General features: G+C 48.0%; 2 protein-coding genes across 2 annotated transcripts in view; both read left to right on the plus strand.

Annotated features, from left to right (window-relative positions):
* Window positions 1-3,301, plus strand: part of ETH_00018485 (uncharacterized protein) — a gene marked incomplete at both ends in the record, with an annotated part of 6,726 nt that extends 3,425 nt beyond the window's left edge. The window contains 4 exons of the mRNA XM_013377735.1: window positions 30-333; window positions 608-1,577; window positions 2,441-2,633; window positions 3,169-3,301. Coding sequence (XP_013233189.1) covers window positions 30-333; window positions 608-1,577; window positions 2,441-2,633; window positions 3,169-3,301 — 1,600 coding nt within the window. The remainder of the gene's footprint in view (window positions 1-29; window positions 334-607; window positions 1,578-2,440; window positions 2,634-3,168) is intronic.
* Window positions 3,302-5,779: 2,478 nt separating this feature from the next.
* ETH_00018490 (uncharacterized protein) lies at window positions 5,780-8,986 on the plus strand (the record flags this gene model as incomplete). The annotated part of the gene is made up of 5 exons (XM_013377736.1): window positions 5,780-5,959; window positions 6,562-6,690; window positions 7,820-8,020; window positions 8,397-8,482; window positions 8,911-8,986. The coding sequence occupies 5 exons, from the start codon at window positions 5,780-5,782 to the stop codon at window positions 8,984-8,986; spliced, it is 672 nt and encodes a 223-aa protein (XP_013233190.1).
* Between the last annotated feature and the right edge of the window lie 737 nt (window positions 8,987-9,723).

Consider the following 9,723-nt stretch of genomic DNA (forward strand, 5'->3'; position numbering starts at 1 on the left):
CTGCTGCTGCTGCTGCTGCTGCTGCGCAGGTTCCACGTGTCTTGTGCGCGGGCGCTGGGCTGCCGCCTCGAGGGCCACCACGGCAGCAGCCACAAGCTGCAGTGTCTGTACCACTCGCTGCTGAGTGCGGGGCGGCCAGCAGCAGCAGCACACAAGCAAGCAGCAGCAGCACACAAGCAGCCAGCAGCAGCAGCAGCAGCACACAAACCAGCAGCAGCAGCAGCAGCAAGAGCCACCGACAATAGACTCCCCCTCACCAGGGGCCCTCCCCCTCCCCCTCGCGAGCTCGATGCGCTGCACCATTTAGCTGCCAACCCCATCGAATATTTGCAGGTTTGCTGCTGCTGCTGCTGCTGCTGCTGCAGTTGTTGCTTTGGCTGCTGGTGTCGTTTCCCTGGCTACTGCTGCTTCTAGCAGCTGTGTTGTGATTGCTGCTATCGCTATTTTTAGTGAGGGGTCGCTGCTGCATGCACCTTGCTGCCACTACCTCTTGTCCTACACTTTCTTCTTTAGAACTTTTAACTTAAATTTATATTTTTTGTCTTTGCTGCCTTGGCCGCTGCAGCAATATTTCCTTCCGGGCGTTCTCCTGGCGGGTTTGCCTCAGCCGAAGCCGTCGCGTGCTCCTGCTGCTGCTGCTGCTGCAGCAACAACAGCAACAGCAGCAGCAGGGGGTTGTGAGGAGAAGGCGGAAGAGAGCAGCAAAGGCGTGGGGGGCGCGGCCGACCCCGCAGGCAGCAACGGCGCCGCTGCAGCCCCAGACAGCAGCAGCGGCAGCAGCAGCAGCAGCAGCAGCAGCAGCAGCAATATGTGCGCAAGTGACCCCGAGAGCGACGGGGGCGAAGGCAGCCGCACGCCAGCGCCCCCCTCTCCCATGCATTTGGCGGAGCAGCAGGAGCTGCTGCAGCTGTCGCGAGTGGTGGCAACAGAAGCAGTGCGGCGGCGCGAGAGGCGCAGCAGCAGCAGCAGCAGCAGCGGCTTTGCTGCTGCAGCAGACCTGCCCCCCCCAGCGACCTGCAGCAGCAGCAGCAGCAGCAGCGAGCAGCACAAGCGGCCCTGGGAAGCTGCTGCTGAAGACGCCGAGGCAGCAAACCAAAGCAAGCGGAGGCGGGAGGCCGACGCGACGCCGCCCTCCTCCCCCACAGCAGCAGCAGCAGCAGCAGCAGCAGCAGCAGGGTGGCCGCCAATGCCTTTGCCTCCGCCCCCCAAGGTTGCTGCTTCTGCAGCGATGTTATCCGCCCAGTGGTACGGAGGGTCCTGCACGGGTCTGTACTTGGGGGGACCCCAGGGGCCACCGGGGGCCCCCTTGGGGGCCCCGGGCGGCAGCCAGCAGAGGGCTGGGGGCCCCCTTGGGGGCCTCCAGGGCCCCCACTCGGGGGGCCCCCTTGGAGGCCCCCACGGGGGCCCCCAGGGGGGGCCCCCAGAGGCCGGGGGGGCCCCCGGGGGCCCCGGAGAGGGGGGCCCCCTACAAGGGGACAATGAACCCAAGCCGGTCTTTTGCCCTATTTGTAATGGACTTTATAAAGAACTTCCTGGGGGGGGCCCCGGAGATGGTTTACACTGGATTGGCTGCGATTGTGAGTTTCGGAATTTGAATTGTTGAATTCAATTTGAATTAATTTAGTTTGAATTGTTGAATTTAATTTGAATTAATTCGATTTGAATTGTTGAATTGAATTTGAATTGTTGAATTCAATTTGAATTGTTGAATTCAATATGAATTAATTTGATTTGAATTGTTGAATTGAATTTGAATTGTTGAATTCAATTTGAATTAATTCAATTTGAATTGTTGAATTTAATTTGAATTAATTCGACTCGAATTGTTGAATTTAATTTGAATCGTTGAATTCAATTTGAATTGTTGAATTCAATATGAATTAATTTGATTTGAATTGTTGAATTTAATTTGAATTGTTTGATTCAATTTGAATTAATTTAATTTGAAATGTTGGGTTCACTTTGAATTATTGGATTTAATTTGAATTGTTGGATTCAATTTGAATTGTTGAATTTGGATTGCTTAATTCAATTTGAATTGCTCGATTTGGATTGTTTAGTTCAATTTGAATTGTTTAATTTGTATTGTTTGATTCAATTTGAATTATTGCATTAAAGTTGAATTGTTCGACTTAATATGGTTTCTTTAATATAATAAATGCAGTTAAAGTCCCACTTGAATCTGAACTGGAATGAGCGACTCTGCACAGATGTGCATTTTCTGCATTTCTTTTTAATTGTTTTATCTTACTTATTTTATTTATTTTATTTATTTATTTTTTTAAATTTATTTTATTTATTTTGTTTATGGTATTTAAACCTGTGGCGAAATCTAACAGACTAGAAGCCCGAGACCCCTCTGGTTCCTCCTGCCCTGCTGCTGCACTCACTGCTGCTGCTGCTGCTGCTGCTGCTGCTGCTGCTGCTGCTGCTGCTGCAGGCTGCCTGCAGTGGTACCACTGGCTGTGTTCTGGCTACACCGACGAGCACCCGCCTCCAGCTGACGAAGATTGGTTTTGTTACTTTTGTGCCACGCGAATAAGAGCTTCTTTGGAGCGAAAAAACAAAGAAAAAACAGCAACAAAGCACCAGCAGCAGCAGCAGCAGCAGCAGGCCAGAAAGGGCAGCGGCTTGTGAGTAGCTGCTGCTGCTTCGAAGCGCTCTGCTGCTGCGGGTCCTTTTTTGCCTCCTTGTGTGCGGTGCTTCTCTTCTAGCTGCTGCTGCAATGGCGCTGCTACTGCTGAATTTGCTGCTGCTGTTGCATTTGCTGCTGCTGCTGCATTTGCTGCTGCTGTTGCTCTTGCTACTGCTACTGTATGAACTGCTGTCGCTTTGCTCCTGCGTTTGCTGCAGCTGGTTTTGCTGCTGCTGCTGCATTTGCTGCTGCTGCATTTGCTGCTGCTGGTGCATTTGCTGTCTCCTTTGAAGAAAGTGTCCCTTTGCAGTGTTGCTGCTTCTCTTGTGTGTTTTAATTTGGTCTTTGTTGTTTTCTTTTTTTAATTTCTGATTTATCTTGTGTTGCTGCAGGAAGAGTGCTAAGCGTTGAGGTGTCTGTACACCTGAGGGAGACAGGAGCCTCTGCTCCGTCAATTCTTTTTCATATTATTTCTTTTTCTAATTGTCTCCTTTTTAGTCCCGCAGCAGCGAGCTGCTGCGCTGCTGCCGCAGGGGCAGCAACGCTGCAGCAGCAGCAGCAGCAGCAGCAAAAGTAGCAGCAGCAGCAGCAGCAGCACGATTGTTTCCGACTGGTGCGCGGCAGCAAAATTTATCGGCGGCGCAGCAGCAGCTGTCTTCATTTTGATTTTTCACTTTCTTTTCCTTTTTTTCTTCTTTATTTCCCTTTTTTATTTTATTTTTATTTCTTTTGCTTTTATTTCATTCTTGGCGAATGCTTCTGTTTATCTTTTCATCTTTTTATCTCTTTAATCTTTTCTATGTTTATTTTTTATCCTTTTATCTTTTTTTCCATTTTATCATTTTTTGTCTTTTCATCTTTTTGTCTTTTCACGCGAAAGTTTCTTTTTGGTCTTTTGTCTCTTCAGTTCGTTTGTCTCTTTTTTTAGTTTATTTCTCCAAATTTTATTTTTATTTTTCTTTTTTTTCCTTTACTTTTTTTCTTTTTTTTCTTTTTTTCCTTTTTCTCTTTTCTGGCTTCTGCTGCTTGCTGCTCCCCCGAAGAGGGAAGAAACAAATTTTGAAAACTTGCCCGAGGCCATAAACAGCACAATTTTAGGGTTTAGGGTTTAGGGTTTAGGGTTTAAGGTTTAAGGTTTGGGAATGGACGTCTGGGCTGCTGCTGCTGCTGCTACAGAAGCACAAAGAACTAAAGGCACAAGCCAAAAAATTGGGGTTTAGGGTTTAGTCTTTTGAATGCATTTAATGCAATTAAATTAATAAAATAGAATTATAATTAAACATTATTTTAAAATCAAAAGTCAATTCCACTTTCGGGTGCCTCGCTTCTCGCGGGCGCTGCGGTGTACGTACACCCCGTCCGAATGCAATTTTACATTTATTTTCAAATTATGTTTCATTTATCTTTCTGTTCTTCTTAATTGCTGCTTAAAGAGGTACTAAGGGTTAGTGCTTTGCTCCTGCTGCGTAAAGGGGATCTACGGGAAATGCAGCAGCAGCAATAGCAACTGCTGCAGCAGCAGAAGTAGCTGCGGCAGCAGCGGCAGCAGCAGCGGCAGCAGTAGCTGCAGCAGCAGCAGCAGCTAAGGCAGCGAGGGCAGGGACTGCAATGTGGCTTTGCTGGAGTTCTCAGCTGGTGGCTAGCTGCTGGCGGCAGCTAGCTGCTGATAGTGGCTAGCTGGGCTAGCTGCAGCTGCTGCTGGTGGCTAGCTGCTGGCGGCAGCTAGCTGCTAGGGGCAGTGGCTAGCTGCTGCTGCTTGCAGCTGGCTGCTGCTGCTTGCAGCTGGCTGCTGCTGCTTACAGCTAGCTGCTGCTGCTTGCGGCTAGCTGCAGCTGCTTGCAGCTAGCCGATGCTACTCAATAAGGGCTACTAGCCTGAAGTTGGCTGCTGCTGCTGCTGCTGCTACGGCAGCAGCAGCAGGAGAGTAGCACCCGCAGAGAGCCGCAGCAGCAGACAGCAGCGGCGGCAGACAGCAGCAGAGAGCAGCAGCAGCAGACAGCAGCAGCACATCGCACCAACAGTAGCAGAGAGCAGCAGCGGCAGAGCAGCAGCAGCAGGGAAAGAAGCAAAGAAGGCTGAACAGCTCTTGGCACCTCCAAATGATCAGAGGATTGCTGCAATGGATTAATTTGAAAGTAACTTTTAAATGTTTAATTAATTTGTTTTAAATTCATTATTTTAAAATAATTTTAGTTTAATTAATTCGTTTTGAATGAATTCTTCCGCGGTTTGGCCACTGGTGCAACCGAAGCAAGAACCACTCGGCTGTGTGCAGCAGCGGGGCTCGGGGCGCAGCGAGTCTTCGTAAACGCAATTAGGGAAAGTTTTCTTTTTCAATAAAGTTAAATCAAAATAAAAATAAATTAAATCCAAAACTGCGCTGCAGAAACTTCGGATCTTCACCATGAAGCAGCGCCGGGTGTCTAGACAGTCTGCTGCGAACACACTGGCTTTCCGGCGCCGCGGCAGTGGGCCGAGGGACTTCTTTTCTCCATTTAAACAAATAAATTGAATTAAGTAATAAATTGAATTGTTTGCAAAGTGGAAAGGGGGAAAGTGGCGGCCGAATTCGCTTGCTTGGACCTGAGTTTCCCGTTCCGCAGTGGCTGGCGCCAGCCGATGTGAGCCTCTGGCTTTGCGGCGGCATGTGGCGATTTCTGCAGCTTCGGGGGCATTTCGCGGCATTTTTGGATTAATCTGGACTTCAATAGTCAACTAAAAGGTTTAAAAGGTTCCAAGTGGATTTTTTCCCGGCGAAAGTGCTGCATTTTCCGCGGCGGCGCCGTTCATCGCGCGGCTGGGCTCTGGCCTCGAGGCACACCGCCCGGCGCGCCGAAACCGCGGGAAACTCGGTCTTTTTCTCCATTTTCTCTTTTAAAATTCAATTATTATTCAAAAGGACGTTTAATTTGCGTTTTTGGCGCTCGAGGAGCTCCCGGTCTTCAGCAGCAGCAGCAGCAGCAGCGTCAGCTTCGGATTCCGCTGCTGGCGCTGCGGAAGGGACTGAAACTTGGCCGAATTTTGGAGTTAAAAGGGGATTTTTGGGTGTTTCGAGTCGCTCTTTGCAACTAGAAAGGAGTTTTTGAGGTTTTGCATCTCAATTGGGATTCAAAAAGGGGTTTTTGAGGCCCAAAGAGCCCAAGAATGGGCAACTCGATGAGCTGCTTCGAAAGATGGGGCAAAAGGGCCCCCGACGGCGCCCTTTTTGCCCCCAAAAAGAGAAATGCAGATAACCCCAGAAGCCCCTCCGTCTTTGCTGTCCCCACAACTGCTGCTGCTGCTGCTGCGAACGGCGCAGCAGCAAAGAAGGCCCCCGTGCCCAAGGTAATGCCTCACAGCACTTTTTGGTTGCAGTTTATGCTGCTTTAAGAATGTCTTTTAGCAGCAGTTCTAGAGGGCCTTTTGTGCAGCAAAAGTGCGACTTCGTAGTGCCTTTTAAGCCGCGAAAATGCAGTTCAAAGTGCCATCAACAGCAGCAAAAGTGTGACTTTAAGAATGCCCTTTAAGCAGCAAAAATGCAATTTCAATAATGCCATTAAAGCAGCGAAAATGGCGTTTCAAAGTGCCATTTTAGCAGCAAAAGTGCGCTTGAAAAGTGGCCTCCAAAGCAGCAAAAGTGCAGTTTAAAAGTGCCATTAAGCAAAGGAACAAATTTTAAACCAATTGGAATATTTGTCAGCCATTTACGAATTCGAATTTTAGTCTCCAAATGCATTTCCCCTCTTCGCCGCACTGAACTTCGTGTCCACTTCCCCGGCGACTTAGCGCGCGAAACAGCTTGGGCTGAGCGAAGCGAATCCTCTAAACAAGCAAAGCAAAATCAACTGAATTAAATTAAACTAACCGAATTGAATTAAACCAATTCAATTCAGTTGCCTCCCTTCAATTCCGCCAGCTAAGTCCGCCCCAACTGCGCCGCTCTGCAGGCCACTTCCCCCGTGGAAAGAAGCAACAGACGCCGCCAGACCTACAGCAGCAACGCTGCGAAAGCCGCAGACACTGAAGTCAGCAGCTACGACGAAGAAGACGACTTCGACGAGACCGACGAGGAGGAGGCGAGCGCCCGCCATTAATGGCATTAATGGCATTAGTGGCATTAATGGCATTCATGGCATTCATGGCATTCGTGGCATTAGTGGCATTCATGGCATTCGTGGCATTCATGGCATTAGTGGCATTCATGGCATTCGTGGCATTCATGGCATTAGTGGCATTCATGGCATTAGTGGCATTAGTGGCATTAATGGCATTAGTGGCATTCATGGCATTCGTGGCATTCATGGCATTCATGGCATTAGTGGCATTCGTGGCATTCATGGCATTCGTGGCATTCATGGCATTCGTGGCATTCATGGTATTCATGGCATTAGTGGCATTAATGGCATTCATGGCATTAGCGGGCCTTTTCCTTGCCACTGGCAGGCTCTCTTTTGGTCGCCGCTTCACTCCGTTTCAATGCCACTCCTGCCATCCGCAGGCTTTAGCGCTCCTTTATTTGCCATTAGCAGTCTTCAGCAGTCTTTGGAGTGCCATTTCATGCCACTACAATGCCACTCCTGCCATTGGCACTCTTTAACATGCCATTTCAATGCCATTCTTGCCATTAATCGCCATTAATAGCTAATAACGCTCCTCTAAGTGCAGCCATGTTAATGCCGTTCGTGCCACTAATAGCCATTGCATGCCATTAACAGCCGTTCAAATGCCACTAGCAGCCCTTAAACGCCACTTCTGCCACTCTGCCATTAACAGCCCTAGCATGCCACTAACAGCCCTTCAAATGCCACTAACATGCCACTCCTGCAACTCCTGCCATTAACAGCCCCAGCGTGCCACTAACAGCCCTAGCATGCCATTAACAGCCCTTAACAGACTCTTTGAAATGCCCCTGGCCCGCCACTCCTGCCACTAACAGCCCCAGCATGCCACAAACAGCCCTGGCATGCCATTAACAGCCCTGGCATGCCAGTAACAGCCCTGGCATGCCATTAACAGAGTCTTTGAAATGCCACTCCTGCCACTCCTGCCATTAACAGCCCTGGCATGCCACTAACAGCCCTAGCATGCCAGTAACAGCCCTGGCATGCCATTAACAGCCCTAGCATGCCAGTAACAGCCCTGGCATGCCAGTAACAGCCCTGGCATGCCAGTAACGGCTGAGGGCCGGCCGGTGAGTGCGCGCAGCTGACGACGAGCGACGTGCGGCAAAAGAAGCTGCTGGCCTACCGGCGCTCGCTGACCAAAATTGTGAAGCTGAAGACGCACTTGTTCAACGCCACCGTCAAAGTGACCTGCTCCCGCGACGGCAAGGAGGTCGAGTGGTACAAGGGGCACTCCGGCGAGGGCGGCAAGGGGAAAGCTGTGGGGTCCCTGCCCGTCGAGAAAGTAAACCCTAAACCCTAAACCCTAAACCCTAATGTCTGCACTTGGGGCGTGCATGAGGGCGCGGGAAAGCCGCGGATAGCGGTGGGAGGGACTCCTCAAACCCTTTCTTTGCAAAGCTGTAACCAGGGATACGCAACTCCGATGAGGGTTTAGGGTTTAGGGTTTAGGGTTTGGGGTTTATTGTTTGCGGCTGTTGCACCGCTTTCGATCCAGCGTTGCATGCATCAGAACGCGCATGCAAGTGCATTCACGAATAGAGCTTTTGAATCTGAATTTTTTGATCTTTTGTTGATATTTATTTTAATTTACCTAAATTTGAATTTGTATTTATTCAAAGTAAGAATGAATTTAAATTCTTTTTTATTTGCTGCTGCAGATCACTTCCGTCAAGGCGCAGCAAGACAACCCGAAGGGGTTAACCATAAACGTGAACAATCCTTCGCCGACGACTTTCTCCTTCACGTGGGCTTTTCGAATTAATTTGAAACAATTAATTCAAATAAATGAAATAAATTAATAGATAAATTAATTAAATTAAATAAATAAAATAAATGAATAAGTGAATTGAATTGATTCATTTTAAAGTTGTTTCGCGATTTTTTCGCAAGCTCAGATTTGATGGCGCTGCTTCTGCATCTTTATTAGTTGAAATGTTTTGAATTTTATTTTTGAGAAAATGTTTGAAGTTCTTCTAACACTTTTAATTTCTTTTCTTTACTTCTTTTTTTAATTCAATTGACTCCCCAGGTGACATTCAAATCATTTAAGTCTCAGTATATATAATTAATTAATTAACCAATTGATTAACCAATTAATTAATTAACCAGTTAATTAACCAATTAATTAATTATTTAATTAATTTTATTTTTATTTGTTTTGCTTTGCTGCAGCTTCAAGACAAAGGAGGAAAGAGAGTCTTGGGAGAAGCAGCTGGAGTCTTTGCAGAAGTTTATGGCAATGATTTGAGTGTTGGAAAGAAGGAAATTAAATACATAAATAATAAATAATAAATAATTAAATGCATTATAGGTAAAGTTGTGGAATTGTTGAAGGCTGAGGTAGAAAGAAAGACAAATTTAAACAAGTTCAAAGTCATCTGCATTTGTTGAGAGACAGCAGAAGAGGCCTCACTAGAGGAGCAGTAGGCCAGCAGCAGCAGCAGCAGCTGCTGCTGCTGCACAAGGAGCAGCAGCGGCAGCAGCAGCAGCAGTAGCAGCAGCAGCAACAGCAGCAGCGTTAACGGCAGCAGCAACATCAAGGTGCGAATTTCGTCGAGAGGAAAGCCTAAGATTGTCATTAGTGTGGAGCCACAGCCGCAGCAGCAGCTGCTGCTGCAGCAGCTACAGACAGCAGCACAGCAGCAGGAGTGTTTGCTGCTGCTGCTGCTGCTGCTGCAGCAGGAGGCGTGGCCGGATTTGTTTGTTGAGCCGAGACAAGTGCCGTTTGTTTCTTTCTTTTTTTGCAAAAGACAAAAGAAACAAAAGTGAAAAGAAAAGAAATAAAATAAATGAAAAGAAAAGACAGACACAGCGCGTGTCCGTCGCTTCCCCGGTGTACGTACAGGGGCAGCAGCAAAAGACAAAAGACAAAAGAGACAAAAGAAAAGTTTTTCTTTTTTATTCTCTCCTGTCTCTTCCTCATTTCCTTTTATATATATGCTCCTGCTGCGCTGCTGCTGCTGCTGCTGCGCTGCTGCTGCTGCT

The sequence above is a fragment of the Eimeria tenella genome, genomic scaffold, assembly GCF_000499545.2.
Source record: "Eimeria tenella Houghton genomic scaffold, Eth_scaff61, whole genome shotgun sequence".
NCBI lineage: Eukaryota > Apicomplexa > Conoidasida > Eucoccidiorida > Eimeriidae > Eimeria > Eimeria tenella.